At 33.1% G+C, this 21,150-nt stretch overlaps 1 protein-coding gene across 1 annotated transcript; it reads left to right on the top strand.

The window, feature by feature from the left end:
- Positions 1 to 429: 429 nt before the first annotated feature.
- LOC125812474 (receptor-like protein Cf-9) lies at positions 430 to 16,273 on the top strand. Its single transcript, XM_049491956.1, has 3 exons — positions 430 to 2,781; positions 15,756 to 16,099; positions 16,209 to 16,273. The coding sequence occupies exons 1-2, from the start codon at positions 512 to 514 to the stop codon at positions 16,078 to 16,080; spliced, it is 2,595 nt and encodes an 864-aa protein (XP_049347913.1). The 5' UTR covers positions 430 to 511; the 3' UTR covers positions 16,081 to 16,099; positions 16,209 to 16,273.
- The last annotated feature ends 4,877 nt before the right edge of the window (positions 16,274 to 21,150 follow it).

Here is a 21,150-nt window from a genome sequence, read left to right on the forward strand (position 1 = left end):
ATTTATACGACAAGCTTGGAAGAATGATTAGGAAATATGACAAGTAACCTTTTACGGGCGGTAAAGCAACATGATAGCCAAAAAATATTTTATACTGTCAATGTATATAATTTGAATCCCTTTTATGTTCATAGAAAATTGATGTCCAGTGGAATTATTTTTAAAGTATTATAACACCCTATAACATGGGAAAATCCTAAATAACATCGGACTTTTACTATTTCTATATCAACTATAGATTTTAATAGTCTTTTTCATTGTGAATCGTTTCCTTTAAATCAAGGTCTACACACCAATAAATCAATCAAAATTTTGAAGGATTTTCGACCTGAAATGTTGTTGTCAAGGTCCTTTCCCTAGGAAATTTCTTTGCTTAATTTGTGCTATATATACCTCATCTAAATTATTGAATAGAGGAACAAAGAAAAGATTTTTGATTTCTTATCTACCAACGTAAGTAGTTTTGAACATTTTAGTGCAGAAATGGGTTGCATAAAACTTGTTTTTCTTAATGCTATTTTCCTTACTCTGTCAACTTGCTTTCTGCTCATCCTTATCTCATTTGTGCCTCAAAGATCAAGCTCTTGCTCTTCTACAATTCAAGCACATGTTTACAATAAATTATGATGCTTCTGATCATTGTTTAGACATAACAGGCCAATGGATTCAGTCATATCCAAAAACTCTTTCGTGGAGCAAGAGCATAGATTGTTGCTCTTGGGATGGAGTTTATTGTGATGAGATGACAGGAAAAGTGATTGAGCTTAACCTCACTTGCAGCAAACTTCAAGGCAAGTTTCATTCCAATAGTAGCCTCTTTCAACTCTCCAATCTCAAATGGCTTGATTTGTCTGAAAATGATTTTTCCGGATCGCTCATTTCACCTAAATTTGGTGAGCTTTCTAGTTTGAAGCATCTTGATTTGTCGTATTCAAGTTTTACAGGCCTAATCCCAGCAGAAATCTCTTGTCTTTCTAAATTACACGTCCTTCGTATCCAGAGTTATCCAGATGGTCTTAGATTCAAACCTCACAATTTTGAACTGCTCCTTAAGAACTTGACCCAATTAAGAGAGCTTTACTTTTACGGTGTGAACATCTCTTCCACCATTCCTCTGAATTTCTCTTCTTATTTGACAACTCTAGACCTTCGGAACACACAGTTATACGGGACATTGCCCGAAGGAATTTTTCACCTTTCCAACTTAGAATCTCTAGCTTTATTAGATATTCCCCAGCTCACTGTTAGGTTTCCCACCACCAAATGGAATAGCAGTGCATCACTCCAAATGTTACGTCTCTATAAAGTGAATGCTACTGGTAGGATACGTGAATCATTTGGTCATCTAACTTCACTGCGTAATTTGTCAATAGTTTCTTGTAATCTCTCAGGCTCTATTCCTAAACCTCTATGGAATCTCACCAACATAGAGCTTTTGAACCTTGGTGATAACCATCTTGAAGGACCAATTTCTGATTTCTTTAGATTTGGAAATCTCCGGGTGTTATCACTTAGAAATAACAACTTTGATGGCCAACTTGAGTTCTTATCCTTTAACAGAATCTGGACTCAACTTGAATTCTTATCTTTTTCATTTAATTCCCTAACAGGTTCAATTCCTTCTAATGTAAGTGGAATACAAAACGTACAATCACTCAGGTTGTCATCAAACCACTTGAATGGGACTATACCTTCCTGGATATTCTCCCTCCCTTCACTAACTGATTTAAACTTGAGTGATAACCATTTCAGTGGAAACATTCAGGAGTTTAAGTCCCAAACATTTTTTTCTGTTTCTCTAAAACAAAATCAGCTGCAAGGTCCTATTCCAAAGTCACTCTTAGACCAGCAGAACCTATTGTATCTTTTCCTTTCACACAATAATCTCAGTGGAGAGATTGCTCCAACCATCTGCAATCTGAAAACACTAGAAGTGCTAGATTTGGGCAGCAATAATTTGGAGGGAACAATCCCACTATGTTTGGGTGAGATGAGTAGACTTCAGGTTTTGGATTTAAGCAACAATAGTCTTAGCGGGACAATTAATACTACTTTTAGTATAGGAAACAGACTTGGAGTCATTAAATTTGACGGGAATAAGCTAGAGGGGAAAGTCCCGCAATCTTTGATCAATATCACGAGTTTGGAAGTTCTTGATTTAGGTAACAATGAGTTGAGTGACACATTTCCTAAATGGTTGGGAGCCCTACCTGAGTTGCAGATTTTGAACTTGAGATCAAATAAGTTCTTTGGCCCTATAAAAGTTTCTAGGACTGACAACTTATTTGCTCAAATTCGAGTCATAGATCTCTCATCTAACGGATTTAGTGGACATTTACCCGTGAGCCTTTTCAAGAAATTTGAATCCATGAAAATAACTAGTGAAAACAGTGGAACCCGAGAGTATGTAGGAGATACAGGTTTCAATTATTACACAATTTCCTTGATAGTGACAACAAAGGGACTGGATCTTGAGCTTCCTCGAGTTTTGACTACAGAGATTATTATCAATCTCTCAAGGAATAAACTTGAAGGTCATATCCCAAGCATTATTGGAGATCTCATTGGGCTTCGGACTTTGAACTTATCTCATAATCGCTTGGAAGGTGATATACCAGCATCACTGCACCAATTATCTGTACTTGAATCATTGGATCTCTCATCCAACAAAATCAGCGGAGAAATTCCACAACAGCTTGTATCCCTCACATCACTTGAAGTCTTAAATCTCTCTCACAATCATCTTGTTGGATGCATCCCCAAAGGAAAACAATTTGATACATTTGAGAATACTTCATACCAAGGGAATGATGAGTTACGTGGATTGCCACTCTCAAAAGATTGTGGAAGTGATGATGGGGTACCACAAGGGCTAGGCCAAGGAGAAGAAGGAGATTCATCAATGGTCAGTTGGCAGGCGGTTCTCATGGGTTACGGTTGTGGACTTGTTATTGGACTGTCCATAATATACATAATGTTGTCAACTCAATATCCAGTATGGTTTTCGAGGATGGATGTAGAATTGGAACACAAAATTCTTACGAGAATTAAAAGGCACAAGAAAAGATATTAGTGTGTTACCTCCAGGTATTCAATTTGATTTTATATCAATGAATTTGCTCATCTCCTTCATCCTTAAAGCTCTTAACTTTAATTTTTCGTTTTTGAATTGCAGGATTCAAGTCTAGTATATATTTAACCGGTGATGAAAATATAAGCCTAATTCTTTCGAAGTTTGTGATGTTTTTGAATTGTGCATTTCCCTGTGAATAAAAGCATTAGTTTTCGTTTATCAATAGTTTGTTACATATTAAGTAATATCATTAACAAGCTAAACGTCTACCTATTAAGACTGTCCTTGGTGACAAAACAGAGTTTTGGATGCGAAAAAACGGTTTGAGTAGGCACACCATAGAAGACACTGTCTTCATAGTAAAATTCTGTGACTATCCTAGTGCACAGGAAAAGTGACGTCGTACTCGTAAAATACATTCTGGTGTGAACAATAGCATTTGCCTTTGTTTTCTTTCCGAACTGTCCACCAGATAACTCAGGGGATTGTGTGAACAAAATCTTTTCAGAAAATAAAACAGTGCCTGCTAGTCGGAAAATTCTAAGCTATACTGTTACTCTTATATTGAGTATATAATTCTAAGCTATCACTGTGGCTATTTACAGAGGAGCACGATGCTCAATCGATCGATAAATAGTTAAGAAAGTAAAAGTAGGATGTGCAATATGAGCAAAACATCATTCCACATCATTTGTCAAAAGCAAACCTTCGGAACTGACAATAGCATATAACCAGTACCAATCAGTGGCGGATCGGAAACATAATTTTCACGGAGGAAAATTCATCATCTACTGTATATACATATACAAAAAATTAGACCATGCATGTAAAGTGTAATTTTTTGGCAAAAGGGTTCGGATGAACTTTGTCTCCCCTCTAGCTCCACCCCAGGTTCCAAATGATAATTTCTCCATAACAACACGAACAGTCAATTATATGTGTTGACTCTTCAATCAATCCACTTACATCAGACAAGTTCAAGCTGCTCCATAAGTATGCAGCTTATAGATGTAAACCCCGGGTGTGCGCATACAATGAGGGGTATATTTAGTCTCTCTCCATGACTCGTATTTACCTAAAGTGAAAACTCAGTGTTTTTGCCTGTACTATTCCGCAACATGATTTGTCGTCAAAAGAACTTTGTACTTGATTTCTGCGTGCTCAAAACCTAATGAATAATAATTATTCACTTAGGTTGGGGAGAAATCTTAATGATCCCTAATTGCAAAATAAACAATTAACGCAATCCAAATAATAAGATGCAAGGGTATAGTCATAGAGTACATTAAATCTCTCAATTTGAAGAAAGGCGGAAGAGTCTGATAAGTTAAAAATCAATTTCTCATTGTATTTTGCAAGTTATAGTTTCTTCTTTTCCAGAATATTTCAAAGATAATTCATCAGATTTCAGTTGATTTGTCACATTTATGAATGATTTTAGGAAATTTGTCTCGTTTACACGAGTTCTTCGCTGCTGAATATGTACTGGTAATTCATGAATAACTTAAAAGAACTATAATCCTGAATTCATATGGTGGCGTGTGAAGTGTAATTACACCAAGTCATACAGATAATGGTTCCCAAACACAAAATAAACCATTAGTGCAATTCAAACGAGAATAATATGCCGGGTCATGTTCAATAAATTTCCCAGTCTGAAAATGGGAGGCAGAGATATTTCTATATTCCTTTTGCTCATAGGCATAAAATGCTTTCCTTTCATGGAGAAAGAATTTTGTTCCTCCAGGACGCGCCATAGAACAACAGCTATGGATATCCACAAAATCTGATTCCGATATAAGAGATATACAGAATGTGGAAATGCAATTGAGACACATTAGCGACTTGACGGGAAGCCACGAGAACATTTCAACGAATCTGAGAGAAGCTCATCACCCAATAGAGAATCCTGATAAGCCAACATGTTTGAAGAACTTGCTTAACAAAAACAAAGTACCGAAGGAGAAAAAAGAACAAATCATCATTTGAACAACGTAGATTGGCATAATATCGACTTATGTACGGAGACTTATGTACTGGTAATGATATATTATACAGAGAGAGTAGTTGAAGTTTGATTCTGGATTGTTTGTTCTAATAGATCTATAATAAGTAACTAAGGACTCACGTGCAACACACGTGTCCAGGAACTAGTTGATTTAAAACTCGAATAGTCTATATCGTTGAAATTTAGAAGTCTTTCTCGTCTTTATTGATAAGTCGCAAATTTGAATTGCCAAAATTGAACAAATGAGGATTCAAGGGAATAATTCAGTTTCCAAGAGTAGACTATAAAACACGAGATACCCTCATTCACTTCATCATTTCAATTCAATTTTTTAGGAGAATATCTTGGCGTCCAAAAAGAGGCATTCGAACCAATAAGGGAAACCCTATTGTGCTTCTTCATTCAATCTAATTATTAAGTGAATAACTCAACGTCCAAGAGGAATATAAACACGACGAAGAGGATACTAATTCACTTTCTCATTTTATTCAATTTATTTTTGCTCATCAAGTCTCGTACTATAAAGAACTCAAATTATGTGAAGGTGAGTTTGATTCTATTCAAATCTCATTTTCTCATTTAATCTATTTTATTGGTTCTGAATTTACGAACTATCTCTAATCGATATGTGGCTCTATTTAGTTTAGCAATGTTTGTACTCACTTTTTTCGTTTTTCTTGAATTTGTGATAAAATTGATTTTTCCTATGTTCAGTCCTAAATTTGATTGTTTTTTTGTCTTATGAGGTTGTTTATTTCACAACTTTGTATGAGTATATCTCAATCTAGTTATGTTTAATTAAAGTAAAACATAATGATGGTCAAAAAAAAAAATCCTCTTTTGTTCAGTATGCTTGAATTACTAAAGAATGAGAAAAAAAGATGCAAATAATTAAGAACCAGAAATTTGAAGAATCGAGAGTGTACATAATTAATTAATTTTACATCTTATCATTGTCTTATATTAATTATTTTTAAATTTTATTCTTATCATTAAGTAATTATTATTTAAGTTAATTGGATTATTAGTGGTCGAATTTAAATTTCAAAGTAACATTAATAAAATTAATTTGGTAAAATAAATACTTAATTAATATTTTTTGTAATGAGAGTGCAAAATACAAACTAGACAAATATAGAAGCACGAAGGGAGTAATTCAAAACTTCCTATCAAAGAGGAAAAAGATATAGAGTACTCCATGTGCAACAAGGAGTACCAGAGAGTACAATGAATAGTTCCAATATTATTGACTTCATCATTATTGTAATTTTCATATCTTCTGTTTATTTATTTATGTCCCTTTTTTAGCATAACAAAATATCTTTAACAAAATATAATTCAATATACTCTATTAAGAAAATTTATATTGTACAAATATAGTTGTATTATAATATATAACATGAAACATGTCTAACATTTAACATCTATCAAATGTTCAATACAAATATGATAAAGTAATGATAATTAAAAATTAAAGTAAGCTAACAATTTCTTAAAGTTCAATAGAATAGAAAGTGTTACTTGATGAAAATATGTATAAACAAAAGTAGACGGTTTCATGAATATTTATAACAAATAATGGGAAAAAGCATTTCTGGTAAAGCTACAAATATATACATGGAGACCTCTTTCTGCCCCAAATATGTTGAAAATATAAATTGATTACCAACAAAGTAGAAATAAATTAATTAGATAACGTACAATAAAACATCCAACCTAGACCATAGATATATAAGGAATTAAATTGTAGCAATTGGCAGTAATACACTCTTTTTTTATCGAAAAAAATATATTTACTTGAACATTTTTGCTGGAGGTGAGCAAAATACAACAAACAAAAAGAGTAGATTGTTGTGGAGAAAAAGGAAAAGAACCAAATGACTTTACATTTTGGCATCTTACTTATATAAAGTGCAAATTAAAAGATATGCAAACTCAAAGGACGAACCGATAACATTGAAAATGTGAAAGATGACAATTATGGATAATTATTACCTTCATTTAATCAATCTAGAATATAATATTCAACTTATATGCGCTCAATATCAGACATTACATTAATTTTGTTGGGATACAAAAATATTATAAATTACATTATGTTATAATAACTAAGAATAAATGTCCAAATTTTGTTATATTATAATAACTTAGAATAAATGTCCAAATTTTATACAGAAAATGAATGTGCTTAATTTTGTCTTTATTATATATAGCTTATCCTTTTTTACTGTGACCCGGGAATAATAACCATATCCAAGCCAAGGAGTTAGATCAATCTAGATAGACCACGTTATGGCCGATGGGATTAGGAAAGAAGCAACGGAAAGATTAAGCGCACTAGCGCAAAAGCCTTTAAAGGAATAATCTTTAAACTAAAGGGTAAAATCGTAATCCATTTTTGAAGTAATATATAGTGATTATTTCATTTTAGACAATTAACTCATTTTATTGATCATCCGAATGAGAATTACAAATCCCAATTAGTTAGCTTTGTCAAATACAGAGAAAAAACCCCAATCCATACACTCTTTCCATTGTTAATTTATATAAACAATTCTAGTCTCCCAATTAGCCTAAGTATCTGATTCTAGGAGTGACTCCAACATTTATTTATTTATTTATTTATATACACTCTTTCCATTGTTAATTTATATAAATGGACTCTACCAGGGATATCTTATGTAATGACCCTAAAGGTCATTTTTGGAAGTTTTCATAAAATGACCGTTTTATCCCTCCCGATAGTTGCCCTGAGTCCTAATTGTTGTATTTTTGAAGTTGGTTTGAAGGAAAATTGATGAAAAATTGAGTTTTTAAGAGTTAAAGTTTGGTTAAAAGTGCTATTTCGAGTCATTTGGAGTTTCGAGACTCGAATCGGATTTCCGTCGATTCCAGCAGTTTTAGCATGTCGAAACAGGTCTATGAGAATTTACGGAGTCGAATTTGGAGTTAAAACGAAGATTTGAGGTCCTAAGTTGCTAAAATTGTGAAATTTTGACCAAGAGTTGACATTGGTCAACAAACGAGGTTCCGGTGCTCGAAATGGAATTCCGAGGGCACCGTTGGATTCAGGGGGTGATTCTAACTCTAGAATGAGTCTTGGTTGAATTTTTAGAGGCCCCGAGTGCGTTTCGAATTTTTGAGCCTAAAGTTAGTTTCTCGACGCCTTATCGGATACCGGGTCAAGGAGACCTCGAATTCAAATTCCGACGATTTCATTGAGTCCGAAATGTCATTTTCAAGCTAGTAGCATATTTGGTTCGTGTTCGGGAAGTGCCAAATGAGTTTTGGGTGAGCTTTTAAGCTTCTTGGATGCTTTGACACTATTTCAGCAAATTGTGACAACTAAAGGGTTCATTATTAGTTTTAAGGGTCGAAAAATTATTCCGAAGGTTCTGAAATTTTGAGCATTAATTATAAGACTTATCTGCAAATTTTGGTGCATTTTCGCTAACCCGAGATTGGACTTTTATCGCAAATAAGAAATAATTATTTACCGAGTAGAAATGATATTTGACTGGGCAAACGAGCATGAAATTGAGCTCCGATTGAACGAGCAGGTCCGTATCATTATTAAAGACATTTACAAAAAAGAATCGGGTCATTTCACTATCGTATTAGGAAATTACGGCCTTTTTAGTGAAAGATTAACTGCTGTTTTTCTGGTGCATAACAGCCATGTACTGTTATAAAAATCTCAGACTGTGTTCATTTGGTATTTTGAGCATATCGGGAGTTCTAGAGATCGTAATAGAGTGATTCTTATGGATTTCTTCTTGAATTAATATGAGGGTTAGTATTCAATCTTCAATTCGACATTTTCTCGTAATTTCTTTATTTGGTTTTTTTTCCTATCCGTAAATCTCTTGGGAAAAATTGGGGTTTTATCGATTTGGACTCCCTTTTTGATGAAAAAGGTATATTTACGATCCTTATGTTATGGGTAAACTGATTTTAACATAAAATTATTGATTCATCGATTATTTTCATCATATTAACCGCGTACAATTTGGACTTTCCCGGTAAAGTTAAAGTTTGATAAATTGAGGATTTCAAGGTCGATCTTAACTCCGTTTTTGATGAAATTTCATATTTGAACTTATCTAAGCATGAGTAAGATGTTTTTCAAGAGATATTTCATTTTCGAGTCGGGGTTTCGGATCCGAATATTTTAGGCTTCTTCAAGAACGTGGATTTTTCTTCAAATTAAGTTTGTGAATTGATTTCAACTCCGTTTTCAAATTGGTTTTTACCATTAGCTTCCAAATACTTTAAGGATCATTTTACATAAAAATTTTCCAGATTTGGGTATCGTTTTCCGGTATGAGACTTTTGGACCGTTTTGCCCTTTTTCCCTAAATTTGTTGATTTTGGTGTCATTGGACTCGAATTGTGATTGTGAATAATTGTTTGAATAGATTAGCGTGATCCGGATTATACTCGGAAAGGAAAGGCTCAAATCAAGTAACTTTTGGAGTTCGTTTTAAGGCAAGTGGCTTCCAAACTTTGTAAAACTCTTAGACTACGCATGACTACTTTCCTAATTGTGTTGGGGAGTAATGGGGATTGAGGATGGGTTTTATTTGTTGATTGAAATTGTTGTAAATGAAAGATGGGGAATAAAAACGAGCTAAATGTGTTATATGTGACTTGAATTTGTTGAATAAGTCATGTGATAACTGATATTGAGGGGATAGAAGAGCATGAGTAGGCTATGATTGATACAGACATTGATGTAGAGACAGATGACGTGTAATACTATGATGTGGTCGTGATATGATTGGGATTGAGACAGATGATGTGTAATACTATGATGTGGTAGTGATATGGTTGCGATTAAGACAGGTGATGTATAATACTATGATGTGGTCGTGATATGGTTGTGATTGAGACAGGTGATGTGTAATACTATAATGTGGCCGTGATATGGTTGTGATCGAGACAGGTGATGTGTAATACTATGATGTGATCGTGATATGATTCTGATTGATGACATGTGCATATTCATTATTCATCCCATGTGTGAACTATCTGTTGCATGAGTTCTGAGACACTGATATGAGGATGGATGGATATGAGACACAGTTGAGACTAGCTCCGGCTAGAGATATATGAGATGGACTAGCTCCGGCTAGCGATTTGGATGCCGATGGGATCTGATTCTGACGGTGATACATGGTCCATGTGTGGCCCCCATGGGTTCTGATTTGAGTATTCAGCGCGGACTGATTACGTCAACAGATGTGTATCGTAGGACAGACATGCATCACGACTACATGACATCATTATTGCATTTTGCATCGCATTTGCCTTATCTTTGTCTGTGATATGTGGATTGTATCGGTTTACCCTTCTTATGTGGAATTTGATCTACTTGCTCTTATTTGTTGATCTGAGGTTGATGAGGATATACTGTTGGTTCTGGCTGTTGAATATGATCTGTTTAGTATAGGTTGGTTGGTTTGCTGCTAGATTGAAGTTTCGGTGGTTCGGTTGGGATTGAAAGGAGTTGTTTGTAGCTGCTAGTTTTGCTTAGTTTAGAGTTACTTGCGAGTACCTGTGGTTTTCGGTACTCACCCTTGCTTCTACACAATTGTGTAGGTTGACAGCTCTCTCAGATTCGGCTTAGTATTTTCTTTAGCAGATTGAGCTTCGGGACATACTCGAGAGGTAGCGGTTCATTCCAGACGTGCCCTTGAGTTATCTTTACTTTCAGTTTTGTTCTATTCGAGAACTATACTCTGAGACTTGTATATTTTTATTTGAATTTTGTATTTAGAGGTTTGTACATGTGACAACCAAATTCTGGGTAGTGTTGAGTCTTAATTAAAGTCTTCCGCTTATTTATTATCTTTTATTCTCGTATTTCTACTTCTCTATCGTTGTGGTTGGGTTAGGCTGACGTGTCCGGTGGGAAATGGACATCCGGATTTGGGGTGTGACATCTTATCTGTCATTTTAGTGTAAATGGTGAGATAAATAATCTTGAAACTAATTATTTGTTTTAAAAGTCCAGAGAATTACTTGCAATATTGTGTCTAGGATTTTAAAACAAACAACCAAATTAAAAACGTACAATCCTAACTCTAATGTTATAAGGAAATGGAGAGGCAAAAAGTTTAGCCGGCAGTTAGAAGATGAATTTTGTCGGAAAAAAGTATCAATTCCTCACGAAATAATGTTTGAAATATTCTCATGACTTTCTGTTAAGTCGTTAATGCGTGTACATTTCCAGATCCTGCAATTCTCTTGTATTCTATTCAAATTTTGTGGATAGCCATAATTGTCGTTCTATGACCCGTCCTAGTGGGACAATAGTAGATTTTTCTTTGTTTAATTTGCGGTTCACAATATACCTCATTAAAATTACATTCAATTCATCACATCTATTGGTGGTTTACGGTATTTGTCTATCTGGACTTAATGAATCAGTCCCATAAAAAAATTGAAGTGATATTTTTTTATGGAATTTCTTTTTTACCTTTCAAGTCAAGGTGCATACATAGCTAACACTCTTATCTTAACTAAACAAACTTTTTTTTTGAATTTTCAAATCAATTGTTTTGTCAATGCCCATACATCACCATATACTGTTATAGACTTTTCTTCTTTTTTGTTTTTCTTCTAAAAAATTAACTGATTAACTAATTATTTCCTACTTGACTACCATTAAATTAAAGTTAATCTCCACGATGCATTATACTACGTTATGTAATATTGTATATACTTTGGTAAGACTAATAATGTGTAATAATTGGACCAGGACTACTTGCTGAGACTTGAAAATTGTGAAATTTTCGTCTAATATATACTAAAATATCAAACAAAATGCATTATAAGTGATAGAATTTTTCTTTTGTAGCTTTTATTTGAACTTTTCTTTTGCAATGACTCGTGCATTAATTTGGGAATATGTAAATTCATTAGAAGTACTATTAGAATATAAGTTTGATCATAGTTAAGTTAATATTCAATCAAGTGTATAAACCAAATAACACTCTTTTATATATATATATATATTCTAACTAATCAAATAAAAAATAATTTTTGACTTGATATGTTTTTTCAAGGTCTATACACCAAGAAATACTCTTATCCGAGCTAATCAAAAGTTTTAGGAATCTTTACCTTTAGGTCAAGTTCCATACACCAAGTAACACTCTTATCCCAACCAATCAAAAATTTTAAAGGATTTTTTATTTGAAATTTTATTGTCAAGGTCTATACATCAATCAATATATTCGTATCCTAACTAATTGAACTCTTTTTAATTTATTGGCGTGAATTTTTTTTGTCAAGGCATATACACTAATTAATACTATTCGACGGTGGCTTTGAGAAGAATTTAAATTAACTAAATAATTGTTTCCTATTGTTAAAACTGATATTCTCAATTACGTGTAATTTTTTTTTTTAAAAAAAGTATCATTTTATTTTTAACGCTTTAATCTTTTTATGCTTTATTTGATTTCCTTCCGTCTTTGGCATCTGTCCAAAATTAACTTATATTAAATATTAGAAATTTGGAATTAAATTTGAAATCAAATTCAAAGCAAAGACATTGAAAATAAAATAAATAGAAACCAATGAAAGAAGGTAAAAAATGAAAAGAAAAAAAATTGCGTGTGTTTGAAAAAGTTTTAAATTCAAGGCAAAGAAAAAAAAAACATAGTATGTATATTAACTTACTTTATATATTAGGCAAAGAATATAAAAATATATATTTTTAAAAAAAACATATATACATGTGGTGTCGCGTGTATAACACTGCAACTAATTGAATTGAGTTGCGGCTCAACGCCAGCAAATAAGGTGAAAAAAAATATAAAGGAAAAAAGTTTGTGGGGGGGGGGGGGGGAGGGGGGATGATAGAAGCCCTGTAAATATAAAGCGTATCTTTAAATTTCAATCATAATTCAAGGGGTATTTATGGCTTTTCCTAATGTAGATTGATTAGATAATTTTCCTCAATTGTTAAAGCTAATATTCTCAAGTCATTCTTGTGCAATGACTTGTGCATTGACTTGAGATCACTACTCTTAACAAATCTTCTTCTTATCAACTTCTTATGCAGGACTTTATTTGTACACCCAACAAACATAACATTGAAGCATTCTTATTTTATCTCCAAAATTAAAAGAACACACTAAAATTATCAAATCCCATTCTAGATTATCATAAAAGAAAAAAAATTGGCATTTTTGACTTGGAAGTTAAAGGTCTATACACCAACCAACACTTTTATCCTAACCTATCACTATTGTTTCGGAATTTTGACTTGAAATATTTTTTTCTCACGGTCTATACACCAATTATTACTGATCTTATTTTGACTAATTAAACTTTTTTGAATTTTAAACTTGATGATGTTTTTAACAAAGTCTATACATCAATTAATACTCTTATAGACTTTTCATCTTCTTCTTTTTTTCTCTAAAAATTTTAATAGATAAAATAATTATTTCTTACTTGACTACTATTAGATTAAATGACCTTCACACACATTGGGATGGTTACAATTTTTTTTTTGTCAAAGTCTATACACCGATTATCATTCTTATAGTGTTTTGTTTCTCCTCTAAAAAAGAAGAGGTTATCCGGTGCACAAAGCAATTCCGCATTAGCAGAGTCTAATAAGTTTAAATACGTGACCTAGACGTCACGCAGAGACACTTAAGTGATGTTCCAAAGCTCCCTTCACTTTTCTTTCTCTAAGACTTTAATTGATTTAATAACTATTTCTTATTGTTAGACATAATATTCTCAATGTGAATTTTTCTGCATTATGTGTGATGGTACAAATTTGACAAATGAGATTAATAATGCGTAACAATGTGGGTCTGAACTACTTGTAGAAAGTTGGGATTATGACGTTTTAAAACTAATAATGTATCAAATAAAATTGTATTATTACAATTGTTTTCATAATAGTCTAAACAAGATTATTCAATGGAATTTCACTAGAAAATGTGATACGTTATTGACAACTCAAAAGTTGATTGAAAGTGACTGAATGAGCTTCTTGGAATTGATTAGCGGTGGTAGATTTTTCCTTGCTTAATTTGTGGTTCACAATATTTGTTTATCTGGACTTAATGAATCAGTCCCACCAAAATTTGAAGTGGTTTTGACTAGATTTATTATTTACCTTTAAGTCAAGGTCTTTACACCATTTAACACTTTTATCCTAACTAAATAAGTTTTTTTTTTTTTTTGAATTTTCAACTTAATCGTTTTTGTCAAGGACAAAACATCAACATCTACTCTTACAAAACTTTTCTTTTTTGCTCTCGAAACTTAAATTGGTAGAAGAGAAAAGAATAATTTCATATACCCCTCAACTTTATTATTTTAGATTTTATATACCCCTCATTATAAAAGTTGATCATATATATATCCCTATGGTTACACAAAGGCCAAACACATATGCAGACCCTTAAACTTGTCCCTAATTTTCATTTTGGCACTCCAACTCAACCTTGTTCCATTATAACCCTTCAACTCCAATTTTTATGTTCTATTTTGGCACTTCTTAGTGATGTGGCAGAGTGTGTGCATCACACTTTCTCTAAGTGAGTAAAAGACAAAAAAAAGTATTTTTTAAAAAAATAATAAAAGATTACCCTTCAACTTTACTTCTTTTATGTACCATTTAACACAAAAATACTAATTTTATGATTTCTTTATTTCTATATATGTTATTCAACTGCAATTTGCATTTTAAAAATCGACATTCATCCGTTAATTATTGTAAAAAAATTAAAATTGTCGGATGATCATTGATTTTTTTATTAAAAAAAGTAAAAATTTCTTTTTAAGTGTTTCCCTATATTTTTATAAAAAAAAGTAAAAATCGCTTCAACCATCTGCAATCTGACAATACTGTTACTGCTAGATTTGGGTAGCAATAATTTGGAGGGAACAATCCCACTATGTTTGGGTGAGATGAGTGAACTTTCGGTTTTGGATTTAAGCAACAATAGTCTTAGCGGGACAATTAATACTAATTTTAGTATAGGAAACCAATTGCAAATATTTGAAAGTTCTTGATTTAGGTAACAATGAGTTGAGTGACATATTTCCTAAATGGTTGGGAGCCCTACCTGAGTTGCAGATTTTGAACTTGAGATCAAATAAGTTTTATGGCCCTATAAAAGATTCAAGGACTGACAACTTGTTTGCTCAAATTTGAGTCATAGATCTCTCATCCAATAGATTTAGTGGAGATTTACCAGTGAGCCTTTTTGAGAATTTTAAAGCCATGAAAATGATTGGTAAGAACAGTGGAACCCGAGAGTATGTAGCAGATATTCTTTCTGTTTATTACACAAGTTCCTTTATAGTGACAACAAAGGGACTGGAGCTAGAACTTCCTCGAGTTTTGACTACAAACATAATCATAAATCTCTCTAACAACAGATTTGAAGGTCATATCCCAAGCATTATTGGAGATCTCGTTGGGCTTCGTACGTTGAACTTATCGCATAATCGCTTGGAAGGTCAGATACCAGCATCACTGCACCAATTATCTGTACTTGAATCATTGGAGCTCTCATTAAACAAAATCAGTGGAGAAATTCCACAACAACTTGCATCCCTCACATTTCTTGCAGTCTTAAATCTCTCTCACAATCATCTTGTTGGATGCATCCCCAAAGGAAAACAATTTGATACATTTGAGAATAGTTCATACCAAGGAAATGATGGGTTACGTGGATTGCCACTCTCAAAAGATTGTGGTGGTGATGAAGGGATACCACAAACAACGAATCCCATTGAGCTAGATGAAGAAGAAGAAGAAGAAGAAGAAGAAGAAGGAGATTCAGAAATTATAAATTGGCAGGCGGTTCTAATGGGTTACGGTTGTGGACTTGTTATTGGACTGTCCATAATATACATAATGCTGTCAACTCAATATCCAGCATGGTTTTCGAGGATGGATGTAGAATTGGAACACAAAATTCTTGAGAGAATGAAAGGGCACAAGAAAAGAAATTAGTATAGTGTGTAACCTCGAGGTATTCAACTTAATCTCTATCCTTCAGAAGATAACATTTTATATATCCCCAAATTTTCTCCTTCATCGTTAACGCTTTTAACTTTAATTTTTCATTTTTGAATTAGTAGGATTCAAGTCCATTGCATTGCTGGGATGCGAATAAAAGCTCTTACTTTCATAGTATGTGATGTTTCATAAAGAGTTTCTTTTTCGTTTCGTCAAGTGTCTGTTACATTTTATATGTTCCAGCTTTGTTCTGTTGTGACTCAACAAATTCAGCATATTCAGTTGCGAGGAATAACCATAGAATTTCATAGAATGCAAAGGGATCAAAAGGGAACCCGAAATCGACAAAACTCATTTGGTTGCAGCCCCTTTTACTCCCATGTTGACTTACATCGTTAATGCTAGGGAAGAAATCATAGCATTTCCATGTGCAAACCTGCTTGTTAACCATCATAGCAAATAAAGACAGCATTAGTTTTCTTCTGTTGCGACTCAACCAAACTTTACTTCAATTATCTATAGTATACTTATTTTATGTAATTAATCAGTTAGGTAATAAGAGCAAAAAAGTTGATATCAGAATTAGCCTTCATACATTGAACTAATAATTTTCTTTGTAACGAACTGAATTTCTGAGACAGACAGGCTCTTTTAGAACCAGGTAAAAGAGTAAGATAAAGATTCTTGCCTAAAGGAAAATAAAGATCTAGGAAATAGACGCGTTCTTGAGCTTATGCTCGAAACCAGTAAAGGGATTAGCTCATAGGAGTACTAGATGTTCTGTTACAGCAAGTAGTTAAAAATACAGAGCACGTAGCAAGCACTATACTTGGGAAACTAATTAAATAAGTCATTCTCAATAGCAGAGCTTGGATCAAATTGATGATTATTTCTTCATCTTTACAGATAATAAGCTTCTTTCTTATGCAACATGTTTATCTGAACAAGCTCTAGCTCCTTTTGAAACAAAATACGCAAGGCAGAAGTTATATATTACAAAGGCATAGTTTATTCCTACAGAACTTATATTATCTAAATGTTTGCCTTGCGAATTAGATACTACATAATTTATGTATCTAACCAGAGGCGGATCCAAAATTAACTAGAATGACCTCATGTTAATATTGTGGATCCGCCTAACAAACTGCTTCTTGTCAAATGAAGGTTGCTCCTGAAATTTCAACAATATCAACAACCTTGACGGTTTCATCATCAACACCTTCAGCAGATGGATTCGCTCCCGATGTTTAAATCGGAGATAAGGTCATCACCGGAGAGAATTTTCTACTGCTCTGTTAAATATTTTCATAATTGGATCAGTTTTAATGATTTGAGCTGTAAAAATAATAATATAAGATGTAATAAGAGACGAATGATGTCAAGTCTTTTACACATTTCAAGTATACAATTTTAATTGTTATCTGCACACACCTATACCGACCTAACATTGTGGATGTCATAACACACTCGGGTGCAAAAGAGCAAAAGATCCTGATCTGTGGACTGAATTTTCCCATTTTGTAGTTCAATACTTGCTACTGAAGGGATGTTAATGCCAGCAAAACCAACCATGACAGCTGCAGCTCCGTCCTGGTGGGACAAAATTCACTTCCCTTCAATGTGGAAGGACATACAACCCAAAGTCACATCATCATGCACGTCCTGTGACGGAGTGATTTTATTCACCGTGAACTTAAAGTCGGGTACTTTATGTCTTTGTTATGATGTCTCACGACAGAGTTGGAGAAAATTAGAAATCAAGGGGCTTCCTAAAGAGAGTTGTGTTAGAAATATTTATAGTTATGTAGATATTTAGTCTCTTTCCAATTGAGAAATTTTGCAGTTCTTGTGTTTTGTTTCTTGCATCTCGATATCAAGGCTATATGATACTCGCCTTTAGAACTAAATAGGGTAAATACTTACTCGTACTGATCAATTAGTTAGTATTCCAATAGAAGTATAAACAGATATTTATTTTGAGTAGTTGTGTGTTCTTTTCCCTTGTTCTGTCTTATTATGTCCACAGTTGTCACATTGATGCCATATATGGGCTAGATCAAGAAGAAGAAGAAGGAGATTCGGCAATTATAAGTTGGCAGGCCGTTCTCATGGGTTACGGTTGTGGATTTGTTATTGGACTGTCCATAATATACACAATGTTGTCAACTCAATATCCAGCATGGTTTTCAAGGATGGATGTAGAATTGGAACATATAATTGTTACGAGAATGAGAAGGCACAAGAAAAGACATTAGTGTGTAACCTCCAGGTATTCGACTTAAGCTCTATCCTTCAGAAGATTACATTTTATATATCCATAAATTTTCTACTTCCTTCATCGCTAAAGCTTTTAACTTTAATTCTTCATTTTTGAAAAAATTGCAGGATTCAAGTTCACTGCTTTGCTGGGATGCGAATAAAAGCTTTTAATTTCATAGTTTGTGATGTTGCATAAAGTGTTTGTGTTTTGTTGCATAGTTTGTGATGTTTCATAAAGTGTTTGTGTTTTGTTTCATAGTTTGTGATGTTTCATAAAGTGTTCGTTAAACATAGCAAGACTTATCTGGGTAACATGGTCTTTTTGTGTGATGGTTGATCCTAATTCAGTCCTATAATTCCGGTTCATATTCATACTGATGTATAGATATTTGACAATAAAACAGAACATGCTAAAAATCTTAAGATTTTTTTAAAATTAACAAATCCCATATACCGGAACTCACAATCATAGATCATCTTAATTACTATCCGTATATGAGACTCTTAACACTGAATGCGGCGATCTAAAGCCTCCACATAACTATAAATGTCTTGGATGCGTGATTCCTAATTTCCTCCAGTTCTTTCTGATGATATCATAACAACTATAAAACACATGATTCTCTTTCCGGAGTCTCCTTTAAAATCCAATAGTCAATGTATCCACTTACCGCTCCATAATTTATGACTGCTAATTTACCATTCACCTCTATCAACTCGTACGAGTACACTTAGTGAGATGCATTCCACAATGTAATAATTTTGATTTTTTCAAATTCAACATCAAATGCTGCTATTGCACGTTCCGGAACCTTAAAATTGGAACACAGAATTATTACGAGAATGAAAAGGCACAAGAGAAAATATTAGTGTGATGCAAATAAAAGCTTTTACTTTCCTAGTTTGTGATGTTTTTGAAGAGTGTATTTTTTGTTGTTCATCTTGTTTTCCTAAGATACTTAGAACAAAACTTAAAAAAAAACTTGATAAGAAACAACAAAGTTTAAAGAGTATTTTCAAAACTAGAAAATTAAGACTAGCAGAGAAAATAGAATCAGAAACTGATTAGAAACAATATAAAAATATTTTTCTCAAAGAAAAAAAATCGAGCCCATTGAATGCACAGTGTCTCCTTAAGGAAATTATTCCCCTCAAGTACCCGAGGTTAACGGAATATATCCTACCAGGATAGAACGATCTTATTCACCGGTGTATCGGTACCTAAAACCACGGTGTCAGGGAACCACTCAACGGCAGTAAAGTACACTTTGAATACTAGATTTAGTAGTAGAAGAAATTCAGAAAAATTCTGTTCTTAAAATGAGAGGAAATCCCTCAATTTATAGAACACAAATGGTAGTGTGAAAAGGTTCTTATTGTGCCTTACCGGAAAGGTCACAAACCTTTGAAAAAGTCACAATCTTTCGGAAAGGTCACCACCTTTCATAAAAGTCACAACTTTTCATAAAAGTCACAACTTTTCATAAAAGTCGCAACTTTTCATAAAAGTCACAACTCTTCATAAAAGTCGCAACTCTTCATAAAAGTCGCAACTTTTCATCAAAGTCACAACTCTTCGTAAAAGTCGCAACTCTTCATTTTCCATTCACACCTTTTAAAATCCAACATTTTCCTATGTATACAGGCATTAGTTTTCATTTATCAATAGTTTGTTACATATTCAGTGTTATTATTAGTTAGCTAATTGGATTCGACTGCAAAGTTCAGTTAATGCATATAAACATTTGAGCTTCAATTTTCTTATTGAACACTTCTTGGTAAAAAGTTAGTAGCATGACCTCAAGTTAAGATTGTGAATTCGCCCAACAAACTGCTTCTTGTCAAAATTACGTAGAAAGTGCAATACTTTGTTTTTAAGGTACAAAGAGGTATTTTAAGTTCATATGACAAGTGGATTCTCTCGTTTCTGAATCCGATTTTACAGATATCCATACAACTCACTCTATGACCTGTCCGCGTGGAGCAAAATTCTTTTTGGACGGAAGGGAATTTTATTACACTGCGGATCAGCAAAAGGAAGATGAAAAAACCTCTGCTTTCGGCAGTACTAGACACCAATACTGATATTTCATTATTCCTCTGTTTCATAAAGAAAAAGCAAAGTATAAATGTTTATGTAGCCATCCAATTTATTTTTTTTACGGATACAAAATTTAAGTAACAATATAACCGCAGAAAATAGTTTTAATTTTTTATTTTTTTTTACTTTTTCCTCTTTTTCCATTCACATTATTTTTTTGTTCTCATATTTTTACACTAAAAATGAAAGGGAAAAAATTAGATAAGAATAAGAGACTCAAATAGTGATAAGCAAATAAATCTATAACAACGATATCAAACTAAGTGTCGAATAAAAAAAATCAAGAAAGATCAAATATATCCTGAATTTTGCTGGAGCGTTCATATATACCTCTAGATGAGTTCTTTTTTAAAAATAAAAATAAAATTTATTAACATTAATGTTTTTGTGCATATGACCAAACCAACTTGGATATGTTTACTTGAATGAAAGTCAAGGTCTGTACAACATCCAACACTCATATCCTAACCAATCAAAATAAAATTGGAAAATGTTTTGGTCAAGGTCTATCCACCAACAGTTTTTTTCATTGGAACATCACCAAAGACTATACGACTAACTCCACTAAATATTTATCAGAAGAAGCTCTATAGACTTATGACAATCGGAAATTAATAGAAAATTGTCTTTTGCTATGTGCTATATAAACCTCATCAAAATTATTGAATAGAGACACAAAGCAAGAATTGGAAAACTTACTTAGT

The sequence above is a fragment of the Solanum verrucosum genome, unplaced genomic scaffold, assembly GCF_900185275.1.
Source record: "Solanum verrucosum unplaced genomic scaffold, falcon-dt-bn FXZP01000120.1, whole genome shotgun sequence".
Lineage (NCBI taxonomy): Eukaryota > Viridiplantae > Streptophyta > Magnoliopsida > Solanales > Solanaceae > Solanum > Solanum verrucosum.

What these genes read in the sequence shown, in the direction of transcription:
- LOC125812474 (XM_049491956.1), top strand. Translation starts at nt 512, where the DNA reads ATGCTATTTTCCTTACTCTGTCAACTTGCTTTCTGCTCATCCTTATCT. An exon ending in AAAGGAAAACAATTTGATAC is followed by an intron (nt 2,782 to 15,755) that starts ATTTGAGAATAC and finishes ACAATTTGATAC; the next exon opens with ATTTGAGAATAGTTCATACC.